We start from the raw sequence: 15,535 nt of genomic DNA, 5'->3' as shown, positions 1-15,535 counted from the left end.
TATTTGATTAAGGCTTTTGTTATTTCTCATCAGCCCTGTTTCTTTCTATCTGAAGGTGATGGTGTTTGTTCATGCCAGAAATGCCACAGTACGAACTGCTATGGGTCTTCGAGAAAAAGCAAAAAACAATGGTCATATTTGTCACTTTTTGTCACCCCAAGGATCGGATTATGGACAAGCTGAAAAACAGGTAAGTGAATAATTACATTGGTAGTCTTTACAATCCTAGAATTGATGTTTTTATGAGACAGCCCAAGATGGGAATAGATGAAGCATTTTTGAGCTTCTGTGAAGCTATATTTTGCTCTAAAGGGAAGTGTGGAATTGCTGAATTGAATAGAGGAAAGGAAAGAGTAATGGTGAAGGAAGAGAAAGTGCTGTTACTTTTAGTTTTTTAAACAAAAGCTGTAACAGGTTGTGTTTTATGCAACTGGTACTTAGAGTTCAATATGGATAAAGTCTAACAGGGCATGCTTTATCGGGTGGAGTTCACTTTTGAAAGAAAGATATGAAATCCTTTTAATCCGAGAGTCCCGTGATGTGCTTTCTCTGTATCTTTAAGGTTTCTTGGGAAGAGTTAAAGAACTGAGTGGTGTAGATAGACTCCAAAAGTATCTTCCCAGACTCAAAGCTGTTTGAAATGTGCTTGGAACCCAGTGCTGCACTGGATCTAAGTGAATGCCTGATATGCGAGATAGATGAGGATTCATAATTTATATTTATCATTAAATTAGTAAAGTTATTAACTTAAAGTTCATTTATGTATCTGAAATTGTTTTATTTCTTAAGTCCATCATAGCATTGGAGAGGGGGTTATTCATCAAAAAAAATTGGACAAGTTAAAGGAGGATGATTTGGTGATCATTGATCACAGTAGTCTTCATGTAATCTGCAGCTCAGGAAGTCCCTAAACCACCAATTGCCACGATTTGGGAGAATACATATCTCCTGCTTTTTGCACTCTTTCCCTAAGCATCTGCTACTGTCCACTCTTTAAGACAGAAAACTGTCTTGAAGTATTAATCTGACCTAGTCTGTAAATTTACCACCTTTCCAAAACCATTTGACTTTCCTCATGAATCAACTAATGGTGGGCAATCAAAAAGTAATCTATTACTTTTTGAGAGTCAAAAGTGGGAAAACCATTTGAATCTCACAAGGGTTTAGCCCTCTTAATCTGATCTTCTTTAAAAATATGTATATGGATCATAAATTACTAGTATTTTGAGCAGTGGCCAAGTACTTGCCAGCTGAAACTGTGTACATTTTTATGCATTTTAACAGTTCTGTCTTTGTATGAATTGTGTTAGTTGACCTTCCAAATTTTTGTCTAATATATAACATACAGAAGTAACTTGGTCTGCAACAACTTCTTTTCATCTATTCAAGCAATATGTCAGTATTTCTACTGAGAGAATATTTGCAAAACTTTTCCTTAATTCAGTGTTATATATGACATTTACATTTGGTGATATTAATTGAGGTCTAAAGATTAGAGTTAACAGTGTCTTGTTAATATTCCTTGAAAAATAATGTTCTTTCTCTCTCCCCAAGTAAATAGCAGAACATAGAGGAGATACTTATTCATTGTAGAAAGTTTAATATATGTATAAGATACCTTCTCTCACTGGCAAATGTCTTGATAAACTCTCAAATATTTTGGGCCCCTGTGAATTAGGAATTTTGTGAAGGTTTTAAATTCTGTGTCTGTCTTTAGATGTAATAAATACATTACCTTATTTTATACTTCTGAAGAGAATGTGAAGGGATTCATTCAGACTTATTAATTATGAATGGAGCATAGAAGTTATAGTTGATAAATTCAGATTTCTGTGATGTAGAGAAAATTCTATTTTAGAGAAGATTTTTTTAAAATCAAAATCAAGTATGTTCTTTCTGGCAAGATGCTTCTGAGAGCTATAGTAAATATTTTTAAAACTCTGCTAAGTTATAAATTGATGTCCTTATATTTCATAAATTAGCATATTAAAAAGCCCCTCTTTTTCTAGTTGATGTTAGTATCTGATGCATTATAAAAATAACATCAAACCTGAACCTGGAGATCCCATGTTTCTGCTGTAACACTGGTAATTAATGCTGAACTTTTTCTCATTAGATTTCTTAGAACAAAATTTGAAACTCTTAGTTTAATAAAAATAATATTAGTTTTTTAATGCTAACATAGAAAAAATATTTTAAGCAATTGAAAGTACCACTGCTTATTTAGACACTCCAAATTGTTGCTAAAGAAGATAGGAAAAAAGAAGTTGGGAAAAATGATGTGCTTATTTCAGCAGTGCATATTATGTGAAGTACCTGTCAAAGAAGTATTTGTCCAACTCACTCTGTATTTCAGTGAAAACTACTGCTGTATGTTTAGTTCTTCTCTTCATTCTGGGATTAAATTAATTAGAAAGTATATTGTTATGTTGATGGGAACCATAAGAATGTCACAGAGAAAAGAAAAATTCTAAACCTATTTGGAATACAGGTTATTGCTTATCTGTGCTTGGATAGTGATCTAAGGTAGCATTTGGAGTACAAATTAAGAGAGTGGTAGATAAGATGGCCTATAGGTTGGTTGGCTGCATATCTGAAATAACTTCTTTTTCTAAGGGTATTTATGCATCACACTGAAATCTAGGGGGATATTCAGTAAAATAGCAAATTTCCCTGCTCTCTCTTGTGTCCCCTACATATCCACCCCAGCACACATACCTTTGTTATGAATCCCAGCATCTGTTTTAAATCAAATTTTGAATTGTTTGAGGATTGTAGTTCCAAATGTTGATATGTGCGAAAGATTGTAGAAAAGCTGACTTTGCTTTAGAAGATACGTATAGAAGTTTTCTAACTTTTGTAATAAAGCAAACTGGCCTTCATTGTAATTAAAAGCAAATGAATTCTTCTCATATATTTCATGGGAATCTTTAATCCTTGTGACTACTTTCTGCATTATTACAATAGCAAAAATGCTTCTTTTGCCCAGAAGGTTTAGGGACTTGTATATTATAAAATGTAGTTGAAGAAGCATGAGTGAAGAACCATTTCACATACTGAATACATCCAGAGACTACAGTTTTCATTATACTACCTCAGAAGCTTAGGAAGGTAAACTAATAAATAATGATTAAAATAATTGAAAGATTCCCAACAAAATTCCAGTAAATTAAGTGGTTATTTTGGTGCTCAATAAATTTCACTGGGAATTCCCTGAAACATTTAAAAACTGTCACCACAAGAAGTATAGTCATTGTATGAAAGATATGATTATTCTCCATTGGAAATGCCTGAATCTTATATTTCAATATTTTTTTTTAATGTAATGACTAGACATTATGACAAGAAGTCTTTAAACATAGAATAGTATGAAGCATGTAACAGTACTGGCTGCTTTTTTTTCTTAAGTTGTCAGTGTCAGTAATATCAGATTTGTGATACTAGTAAGGAGAGATTCTCTTTTGATTTATTTTTTAATTATGAAAAGCACATTTGAAATCAGGGTATTTTTTTAATAAACTCATTGTCTATTCCTTAAAGTAGTTGTCATATCATCTTTAGATCATATGCTACCTGCCAAAATAACGCATTCAATCAGCTGTCTGTTCCCAGTAACCCTTTTCCATGAGGGAGTGAACTGTTGGTTGCCAGAATTTGCGCTGCTAGGGTATCCCGGGTTTGGCTAGCCTCTTGCCTGGCTGCTCTTCAGCTTGAGCAGGAACTCCTTGAGTGATAGTACTGTAAAAGGCATTTTAAAAGGTGTACTCCTCTACACTACATCAAAAAGAAGAATGAACTGCGTTTACAGCATTTCTGATTGCTTCAGAAAATAACGTGTAATATGAATGTGTTTTCATGTGATGTAATACTTACTACTTGTGGATATAGCAGGCAGATTACATCTCTGAGGCAATGCATCTTATGTACCATATTGGAAAGGACTGACAGAGAAGAGGGGGAGAGGGATTTGGGCTCTCTGTTAGTTAGATCTTTGGCTGTGCAGAGCTCCACAGTGAAACCAGACATGTGCAGCTCCTGTCTGGTTCAAGATCAGAGCAGGAAGGAACAGACGGGGAGGTTGTGGCTGAGGTCTATTATGGACCACCTATCCATGGGGAGGTAGTGGATGTGACTTACTAGGAGCTACTGGTGGAAGTCTCCTGATGGCAGGCCTTCATTTTCATGGGAGATTTCAACCATCTAGGAGGTTTCTGGAGTATGTGGAAGATAACTTCCTGACACAGCTGGTGAGAGAGCCAACTAGGGAAGGCACCCCGCTGGACCTGTTGTTAGTGAACAGAGAAGGACTTGTGGCTGATGTGATAATTGGAGGCTGTCTTGGGCATAGCAATCACGAAATGATAGAATTTTTGATTCTCGGAGAAGTAAGGAGGGGGAGGTCAGCAGAACTGCTATCTTGGACTGCTGGAGGGCAGACTTTGGCCTGTTTAGGAGACTGATTGGCAGAGTCCCTTGGGAGGCAGTCCTGAAGGGCAAAAGAGTCCAGGAAGGATGGACATTCTTCAAGAAAGAAATCTTAAAGGCTATCCCCATGTGCCGGAAGAAGCCAGCGGGGAAGAAGACCGGCCTGGCTGAACAGAGAGCTTTGGCTGGAACTCAGGGAAGAAAAGAGACTTTATGACCTTTGGAAGAAGGGGCAAGCAACTCAGGAGGACTACAAAGATGTCGTGAGGTTATGCAGGGAGAAAATTAGAAGGGCCAAAATCCAGCTAGAACTTAATCTGGCTACTGCCATAAAAGACAATAAAAAAATCTTTCTGTCAATGCATTAGCAACAAAAGGAGGGCTAAGGAGAATCTCCATCCTTTATTGGATGCAGGGGGAAACATAGTGACAAAGGATGAGGAAAAGGCTGAGGTACTTAAGGCCTTCTTTGCCTCAGTCTTTAATAGTCAGAGCAGTTATCCTCAGGCTACTCAGCCTCCTGAGCTGGAAGACAGACGAGCAGGATAAACCCCCCATAATCCAAAAGGGAAGCAGTTAACGACCTGCTATGCCACCTGGATGCTCACAAGTCTATGGGGCGGATGGGATCCACCCAAGGGTACTGAGAGAGCTGGCAGAGGAGCTTGCCAAGCCACTTTCAATCCTTTATCAGCAGTCCTGGCTAACCAGGGAGGTCCCAGTTGACTGGAGGTTAGCAAATGTGACATGCATCTACAAGAAAGGCTGGAAGAAGGATCTGGGGAACTACAGGCCTGTCAGTCTGACCTCAGTGCCAGGGAATGTTACGGAGCAGGTCATCTTGAGTGCCATCATGCGGCACATACGGGACAACCAGGTGATCAGGCCCAGTCAGCATGGGTTTATGAAAGGCAGGTGCTGCTTGACTATCCTGATCTCTTTCTATGACAAGGGATGAGGGAAAGGCTGTGGATATGTAGTAGTAAAATGTGTGGATGAGGGAAAGGCTGTGGATATGTAGTAGTAAAATGTGTAGTAAAGCCTTTGACACCATTTTCCACAGCATTCTCCTGGAGAAACTGGCTGCTCATGGCTTGGACGGGCATACTCTTCACTGCGTAAAAAACTGGCTGGATGGCTGGGCCCAAAGAGCTGTGGTGAATGGAGTTAAATCCAGTTGGCAGCCTGTCCCACGTGGTGTTCCCCAGGGCTCAGTATTGGAGCCAGTTCTATTTAATATCTTTATCAATGATCTGAATGAGGGGATCGAGTGCACCCCTGGTAAGTTTGCAGATGACACCAAATTGGGTGGGAGTGTTGATCAGCTCGAGGGTAGGAAGGCTCTGCAGAGGGACCTGGACAGGCTGGATCGATGGACTGAGGCCAACTGTATGAGGTTCAACGAGGCCAAGTGCCAGGTCCTGCACTTGGGTTAACACAACCCCATGCAACGCTACAGGCTTGGGGAAGAGCGGCTGGAAAGCTGCCCAGAGGAAAAGGACCTGGGGGTGCTGACTGACAGCCGGCTGAACATGAGCCGGCAGTGTGCTCAGGTGGCCAAGAAGGCCAGCGGCATCCTGGCCTGTATCAGAAATAGTGTGGCCAGCAGGAGCAGGGAGGTGATCGTGCCCCTGTACTCGGCACTGGTGAGGCCGCACCTCGAATCCTATGTTCAGTTTTGGGCCCCTCACTACAAGAAGGACATTGAGGTGCTGGAGCATGTCCAGAGAAGGGCAACAAAGCTGGTGAAGGGTCTGGAGCACAAGTCTTATGAGGAGCGGCTGAGGGAACTGGGGTTGTTTAGCCTGGAGAAGAGGAGGCTGAGGGGAGACCTTATTGCTCTCTACAACTACCTGAAAGGAGGTTGTAGGGAGGTGAGTGTTGGTCTCTTCTCCCAAGTAACTAGCAATAGGCCAAGAGGAAATGGCCTCAAGTTGTGCCAGGGGAGGTTTAGATTGGATATTAGGAAAAATTTCTTCACCGAAAGGTTTGTCAATCATTGGAACAGTTTGCACAGGGAAGTGATTGTCACCACCTCTGGAGGTATTTAAAAGACGTGTAGATGTGGCACTTAGGGACATGGTTTAGTGGTGGATGTGGCAGTGTTAGGCTAACGGTTGGACTCAATGATCCTAAGGGTCTTTTCCAACCTAAATGGTTCTATGATTCTGTCTTCTGGGATGGTAGCATTATTCAGGCAACCCATGAGGTTCATAGGCTGCATTTAGAGACACCTTTTAAATCCAACCAGGCCCCTACTTGGCTTGCTGCTCAATCAGGGAAGAACTGCAGGCAACTGTTGCCCTGAATGGCAAGTTGCAGTGATTAAGCTCAGCATTCAGAGAAGGGCTGTGGTGGTAAACAGCGAGAGTTAGGACTGTGATCTTTAGGAGAGCAGTCGTTGGCTTATTCAGAGAATTGCATAGTAGAATCCCCTGAGAAGCTTCCATGAAGTAGAAAAATCTCTCTGCTTTTACACTGAAGAAATGGCTTAAATATGGAGGAGTTCACCTTCACTGAGAGCAGTGATGGCTTAGCATCATGATGCAGGTAGTGGGAAAGAAATTGGGAAAGAGACAGGTAATGAAAATGAATATTTAAGTTGTAAGCTTAGCTTTAAATGCTAATAATACAAAATGTGAATAAAATATTGTCACTATATACGTTCTTGTGAAATGTACTTGTTGTTCTAAGCAAATTCCCAAGGGAGTTTGAACTCTTATGTGGGGAAACTACTCTTTCCTTTTAACATAAAACTGTAAGCATCATCCTTTTTCAGAAAAAGCTGTAGAAACAAGTTCAGTATGACTTGAATGGTATACACACTTCCAAGTGTTCTTAGGTCTTACAAAGGAACTTGAAGCATGAAATTGTAATGTGAGAAATTGTGGAATCTTTCCGAATAGAAGTTGAAAAGTTCTTAAGAATTAGTACCCAGGAAGAGTGTGAACGTGAGGCCAAATGCAGTTAGAAATGAAGCTGGTGATGATTGTCTTGGAAAGCAAGACGAAGAAGTATGACTCTTAATAACAGAACAAATTTATAACCAGGGACTGATAAGAAGGAGGAGGTGTGAAGACCATAGCAATGAATGAGAGAGAATTGTGTTCTTCAGCAGAGTTCACATAATGTTCTTGTGGCTGCCCTGAGCCTTACAATGACTATCAAGAGACAGAATAACTCACTAAATTCTTCCAGTGAAGAATATAACCTAGAACTTGGGGGAAAATATTATTTTTATTATTGTTTTTATTATTATTATACAAATTATATACTCCAGTGTACTTAAGGGCTTCTTCATTGACACATATAAATAAAATAGTAACGGGAATAATAAAAATAGAGTGAAGGCCTAGTCATACTGAAGTCTGTGGCAAAACATCACCAATAACTTTTCCCTACATACTTCCATTTGTCCTCTTTCAGGATCCATTCAACAAAGTTAAATTATTTTAATTTTACTACCATAAAAACTAGGTATTTCATTGGTTCTGTGTCTGTTACCTGATAAATATTATCTACAAAAGGAGTTTTTAAGATATAAAGGAAACCTAATACTTGTTCTCTGTTCATAGGAAACTTGTTGCTGTTTAAAATAAAAATGCACATCATGTATTGAAATGATTATGTCACAGTGTATATCTTTGAGGTTTATTTTTATTTATATACAGTTACCACAATAAAGGTACTAATCAAATAAGATATATACTCTGCCAAGGCAGCAACTCTGCATAAACAATCATCAATAATCATCAAATGAGTAATATGCTAGCAACATTTTGCTGAGCAATTAAGGCTAACATTAAGACTATGAGTACCCCAAAGATTTCAACGATTAGAGCATGTGGGGGGTTGTTATTGAAACTATTACTCTTCAGTCTAAATTTTCTTTTTCTTTCTTAGCAGTAAATATTTCTAACAGAAGTGACTATAGTAACAGCAGTAATGTACATGCAACTTACCAAAGGGTTTTATAATCACGTGTTTTGTCATAGGAACTTTCTGCACTAAAGGTTCTAAAGATTTCAAAGTGAAACAGATAAAGACACAAGGCGCAGTGAAGTCAAGCTGGATATAAAGAGATTTTTTTTCCCTTAACTTTCTGGTCCCCTCCCAAGAAACCCATCCCATAATTAAACACCTAAGGCTGGAATAGCACTATCTGAAGCATGTGCAATACACATCTATGTTCAGGTAACCTGAAAGTGTAGGAATTTTCTTCTCCAGTGGTAATTCTAATACTGGAGAGATTTACTGGTAAGAAGGTAAGAACTTCAGTACCACATAGGTGTATAGACAGTGCCTACATATATAGGCATGACTGTCACCAGGAATTATAACTGTTTAGTTTCCTACCATTAAAACTGTCAGGAATAAAACCATTGTTATTGCAGCCAAGTGTGATTCTGAACAGAATGAGTCAGAGTTGTAGAAACACTGCAGAAACACACTGATGGATTCATAGTTTTTGTGGACAAGAAGGACCAGCTGTTGTGAAATATTTATAATGTGATGTAGAGAATTGAGCAAGGCCTGAATTTCTGTTTGAGCTCCAGCAACTATTTCTAACATACATGTAGCCTCGATGTGTGTCATTCTTCATGTCTGAATTGGCCTGCCTCCTGCTTTAGACCTAGGATCTCATGCTGGTTCTCTTCACTAATTTAAATTTTTTCACTGTGAAAGTTCTTATTCATTTAAATAATAGCAAATTGTTATTACGGGTAGGTCAAGCTACTCAGTAAGTCTCTTAATGGCAGATTTCTGGTTGCCAGGAGAATATACTGGAAAGAGCATTGATACATACTCTTCCCTAAGCATTTGCTATTCAGAGAGACTGCTGCTCTAGACAGACTTTCAGTCTGACCTGCCACAGCAGTTCTTATGCCTTATACTATAAATCAGATACGTCTTAGGCAATAAATTGAGTATTAACATGATAGAACACATGACTTGTAAGAGCTTTTCAGGGTTCTTTTTAAATCCATTCTCAAAACACAACCTAGGTTCTTTGTTCCCAGATATCTCAAAGCTCAACCTGTAAGTGAGCCAAACGGCACTGTGGAACTGACCTGCCCTTGCAAGCATTTACCGTTCCTTCAGAGTGCTTCTTATTTCCAAACTGTACCTTTAATCGGCATGATCACATTTTAAATTTTTGGTCACCAGTACACATATGAGATATCCATGGGTCAAACTGGATCTCTGAAGAACCTCATTAGACATTCTGTCAAGTCAAAGTTTCTATATACAATTAATTTCTTTGATCATCATTGCCTAATTTTAATCTCCTTAATAAGTGAAATTCATTTTACATAGTACTAAATTCCCAGTGCAATATCATATAAATGAAATCTCTGACAGAAGTCTAACTGTATTATATCAATGCTGTGTGATGCAGAGTGATTAATTTAAGCTTCATAATGATAATATCATGTTTGTCTGACAAGAGCTATCTTGTATAAAGGAATATTTATTGGCACAGTTCCCAAAATTATCAGACTGCAGGCCATTCAGTCTTGCCATTTCATTCAACATGAAATTTAGCAATACCTGGCAGAGAATAATCTTGATAATGAAAAACAATCCTTATTTTGTATTCTGTATACAGTGCTCACTGTAATGGATGAAGAAGATGTTTAGAAACATCTGAAACATCTGAATAAGTAATGCCCAAATCATGCATGTTCTAGTCTAGACACAGCAAGTGTATGTGAAGGCTATTTAAACACATAGGAGGAACTGAAAAATAGAATAGTTAAAAGCATTGTATTCTTTGCTGGCCTTTAAAATTTGAATGCAATTTTACAAATCCTCTTAATTATCTGTCAAATGTTTTTAAATTATTAGACATTAATTTTTAGAGAACATTCATCAAATATTTGATGTGTAATCATTTGTTTGACATTTAATTATTTCAGAGCAAATCCTCATTTTATTTTTGTTTTACTAATAACATATCTAATATTTGATATGCCATTAAAAAAACTATAAAAATAAAATGAGGATATGTATTCAAATACATTAGGCTATATTAAATGTCAAACATATATTGAAGTTCCCTATTCGTTTTATAATTACTATATTTTTTTACTTTTGAAAAATATTTGCTAATTACCTCTTGGAGAATGGAATGAAGCTCTTTATATTTCTTTCATGGGATATTTTATGCAGTAGTCCTGCTTAAAGATCAGAGACAAAATTCATGAGATGATGTGGTCCTAACAATTGACGGGTTAAAGAAAAATGTGTTCTGTAGAGTGATCCTACTGTGGAATTTAGTATTAAGAAGGATTTAAATGGACATTTAGGCTTTGGAGAGACCTATTTGCAGAGAAATATATTGTGAACAATAGAAAAATGTTGCCTTCAGTTTTTTTTTAGCAGTATTCCTATTTATTAGAGTTAACTTAAGCATTAACTATTGTAAACTGAAATAAAAAGTTGACAGAAACAGTAAACAATTTCTTTTTGCTTTTGCTTTTCCTGACCTTTAAAAATGAAAAACACTTGAAGTTACTTTTTTGTGTCACTCTAGAAATTGTATTTGCACCGCTTTAGATTTGTAGTTGTATTTTCTATTTGTAGTTCTATGTACTCGTGTACGTTGTATATGGTGTACTGGAATTTTCTAGTGTTTGCATTATGAATTAAAAAGTATAAAATATATGGTATGGATTGAATTCTGTTATCAACTATCTTTCTGAAAATCAGTCTCTGATCCAAGGATTTCAGTTTTGTTGGCTTGTCTCTTGAGCTCTGATAGTTACAGCACTGAGGTAAAGTAACAGTCTTCTGCTATCCTGTGAAAAATAAAATGGACTTTTTTTGCCCTAATCTATGGGCTTGATCATATATTCTGTTTTATCTATCATGAGCTTCAACTTGATATGCAGCGATGCTTATTTTTATCCTGTTTATCACTGAAAAACTGCCTCATGAATATTTGTTCTACTTCCAGTAGCTGTGCTGTGTTAGTAATGGGACTCCTAGAAGCAAAATGGGTTAGCAAACCTTTTTCTAGAATAATCCCTGAGATTGCATCAGAGGTGCGGATGTTTTTGTTCAAGGAACTACAAAAAGACGTTTTATGCTTTTGTGCATAACTTTTCAGCAATTTCGGAGTTATTCAGGTTAAAATTGGTAATGGATTTCATCATTGTAAATGTAAGATTTAATGCTTTTTCTTACTAATCCTCCATGGAAATGCTCTGATTAACTAGGATAATGTGTTGCCTATAGCATCCCCTTTCATTGTTGACAAAATTTCCTATTAAATACTAAATGCGCTTAGTAAGATCATTTGAAACTGTTGTCATATTTATAATATGATTAAACTTCTTTCCTTAAATGAAGTCTATCGCAGCCTCCTGCAAGGTAGGGCAGTATTTGCATTCAGTCAGTTCAGATCTTAAGGTAAATACATTTTTTTAAAATGTCTTCTTATTTGTGCTTGTAAATACAGAAACTGAAATTCAAAGTTCTATTGTTTAAAAGAATGTTTTTAATTGTTACTTTGATTTAAATCTAAGATTTGATTAAATACACTGAAAATTTGTTTTCATTAAAATACACTGAAACTTTTTTCTCTCTGGGCTATGGGAACAATATTAGGCTAACAGAGGTTCCTTGATATCAGGCTATGACATTACTTACTGTAATGAGTAGCTCTAACAAGTTATTTGGTTGATTCTGCAGTCACAGAAGTGAATACTGCACAGTCAGTAGGAGCATATGTGTATTTTTTTTTCCTTAAAATTGGCATAAATGTTGATATTACTGTAAAACTAACTTATTTCAATATAAATAAGTGAATGTATTAAAAGTATAATATATTTAACCATTTTTCTATGCATCCTTAGCTATTTCTTACATGAGAAGTTGTGATCTCCTTGTCTTTCCTGAAATTTTAACCTCATTCTGGGGCACTGACAGAAAGAAATATGTAATCCAGGTCAAAAAGAAAAAGTTTGCTCTGTCTTTTCACAGTAGTTATTAATTGATAGTTTCCCTGAATAAGATGATTTCAACTTGAAATCTCATTGTTACATAAAGTATATATGGATATCGAATAGCTATGCTACTAGTAAAGAAACACATTTCAAAAGAAAACTTCAAAGCCATTTGAGCGGGAAAAACAAAAACAAAAAAAACAGTATGACTGTTTTCATATGCACAAGTTTGGGAAACAGGACACACTCTTTCCACTTCAGCAACACAGCCTACTACCCACTTTTGATTTTTGCCAGTGCTTGCTTTCACCATGTGTAATGAAGTTCAGGTATATATTAAAAATACATAAGATTTCTTGACAGGATAAAGCTCCCTTTTCTTCATATTTTCTTCTGTCATTTAACAGGTTCAAAGGCTGGCAATATCTGGTCACTTGTGAACACTCCAGCAAGAACAAATTATAATATTAAAGTTGGCGTAGGTGCTCTCAGCCCTAGTCCCTCTTCAGCCCTCCCTCAAAGAACGTGGTTGGCTCAGCTGTTTTCAGCTGCTTTCATGCCCTAGGGATTGTTCCAGGCAAGAAATTAAAAAAGAAATGCTTAATTTAGTAATGGCCCCTAGGTCTTGCATTCCTTTTCCAAGACGTGCCAGTTAGTTCTTGGCTGCAATGCATAATCTTGTGCAATGTGTTCACAGTGAGACTGTAGACAATAATCATACTTTTCAGGCACCTTTTCTTTATAGGATGCATCAATCCATACTGGCAAATGGTTCTGATCACATGCAATTTAAGTAGCTTAGTATGGAAACCATATGCTGAGTAGAAAATAGTATTTGAAGAGATCCTATCTACTTAGGAATTAATTTGTCAGGAAATAGTGTAGCTACAGTAGTTATTAGTAATGAAGAGTAATGATTGAAAAGTTAATAAGAATTTGTGGTTTTTCTGCATTCTGCACTGACAGTGAATGCTGCTTGTTGATGGTCAGTTGTACTTGTATTTCATGGTAATTATTCTCAAACAGACTTGATACTGTTCAGTGATTGACATTATTAGAAACTATATTTGATTTCTTTTACAGGGACTAAACAGAGTAAATTTTCTGAGGTCCAGTGAATTGTATTTGATTTTAGTTTTTTCTCTAGCATCACAGTTGACTTATAAAGGATCATTGCAAAAGTCTCAAAGTACTATTCTTTGGGGTTGTAAATGAAAGAGAAAATGTTGTTTTGTTAAGTGGTTGGTCATTGCTTTAAAGATGCAGGCCATCACAGAACACCCTTTGTAGTTGCCTTTCCTGAAATAAAATTTAGAACAAAACCTGTATTTCACAGTTATCCTGCGGAATAAATCTATGTGCTTTCTTCTAGGGTTGCTTGATGTTTTTCCTTCAGAAGATCACTATTAACTGACCATGTTTCTTTTGCCCCCGAGGATTCATATGAATTTATTTATTTATATTGTAAAACAATAAAAGTATAGGATATCTTTAGACTGTGAATTTTTTAAAATTTAAGTTTTTGACCTGTCATAATTGAAAAATACATGTTCATAAACACCTAATTTGATAGAAAACATCACTGCAGTGTGGGAAACTATCTCACACTGTGTCTTTAAAAACATGATTAGAATAAATGCAATTAAATAAATTCACCTGTTGCATGAAATATTCTGTTCACTTACCTATTGATAGATTTCCTCCTGTTGAACCCAGACTGTGGCAAACATTCGATTCCCCCCCCCCCCCCCCCCAGGTATATTTAGATGCTTGATTCAGTTTTTTATTTAGAAAACATGATTTTCTTAACAGATGGAAAAAAAAAATTAAATTTCATTTCAGTTCATATTCTTAATTTAATTTATTTTCAAAATAAGAAAGCTTTCCAAATACAGTTTAGTTTGATTATGGTTTCATGGAATTTGTTTAGCTATGTATGCTCACTGTTTCAGCTGTCATCCACTTTCCACTTCCATCTCCCCCAAATACCATAATTTAGACAAATTTGGTTGGGGTTTTTAACTCTTCCTTTAGTTTATTTGCACAATATGTAGAGTAGATCAGAACTGGACAGAAGCATTTTTGTGCTGAAGCTTGCAATGACATCTAGTTAACATGAATTGTGAAATAATGAGTAAAATGAGTGCACACTTTTAAGAATTTTAAATAAAAAAGCAATTAGAAGCAACCATTAAGAATTGAATTTGATCCACAGTCTGTTAATACCACATACTGAGAGCCGGAGGTGCTTTGGAGAAAACAAAATAGGTTAAAAAGTAATTAAGCATACTTTCAGAAAGTTGTGCAGATTTTTTTCCAGAGAACTGCTGAATACATTTCTTTTTCCGATTTAACTTGTATTATGTGTATAGTCAGTCTCTGGTTTTTAGCATAACGTATATATGTTTTATATTATCAACATTTCTCCATAGTAGGAGGCCAGAAGATATGGAAGCTTTGATATCTACAACATTTAGTGTTATCTTCTGGTTTTGAATTCATCTTAAGCTCCTTTGAACTGGAATTTCAAAAGTCAACCAAGATTCAGAAGAATCCCTGCTTATTGGAAATCATTGTCCTGGAGAAAAGCATTGTTTTGTATAAAACTACAAACAGCTATGCTGTAGGATGTACAGATACGATTGCATATTACCTTTATCAGAGTAAAATTATAATTTTGCCTAAATTTGCCAAAACTCTTTTGAACAACCTAATTATTTCAGAAACCTTTTTGTTGCTAGCAGATTGTTATATCAAAAACACCAGAGACTGATTACAGAAGATTTCAAAAAAACATAAAAAGCTAAAGGACAGAATTCTTTTCATCCCACTACTGAGATTTTGAATGAGCATCATATAAATGTGTATTTGGATACATCTTTGTACATGTACCATGTTAGTAATTTTTGGCTAATTTGACCAAAAGACAGAACTAGAACTAAAAGTTATGTATTATGCTAGTGGGAACTAGACTAACAGCATCATGTTTTTGACAAGGCTAAAGTATGCACAAACTGTGCATGAATTATAATGAAAACTGGTAGGTAACAAAAATGGAGCTTACTCTGTATTATGGAATGAAAATAAAATCACTAAAAAAAACGGAGGTAGATTTGGAAGTATATGGCTTGTGAGAAGCTGCTGGAAGAGTGCAGCTA

The 15,535-nt window shown here is 36.3% G+C and overlaps 1 protein-coding gene across 8 annotated transcripts in view; it reads left to right on the top strand.

The window, feature by feature from the left end:
- Positions 1-15,535, top strand: part of ASCC3 (activating signal cointegrator 1 complex subunit 3) — a 285,630-nt gene that overhangs the window by 149,162 nt on the left and 120,933 nt on the right. For 5 of the 8 annotated variants that reach the window (XM_075145562.1, XM_075145559.1, XM_075145561.1 and 2 more), the window contains one exon: positions 56-190. In XM_075145562.1, the coding sequence (XP_075001663.1) occupies positions 56-190 (135 nt within the window). Of the gene's footprint in view, positions 1-55; positions 191-562; positions 1,258-9,446; positions 9,675-13,749; positions 13,840-15,535 lie in introns of those variants that run through there. The other 3 variants (XM_075145564.1, XM_075145566.1, XM_075145565.1) reach the window with 3 other exon arrangements.

The sequence above is a fragment of the Calonectris borealis genome, chromosome 3 (genome assembly GCF_964195595.1).
Source record: "Calonectris borealis chromosome 3, bCalBor7.hap1.2, whole genome shotgun sequence".
NCBI lineage: Eukaryota > Metazoa > Chordata > Aves > Procellariiformes > Procellariidae > Calonectris > Calonectris borealis.
The sequence above is the reverse complement of the archived record's forward strand: the minus strand, read 5'-3'. Positions and strand labels throughout refer to the sequence as shown.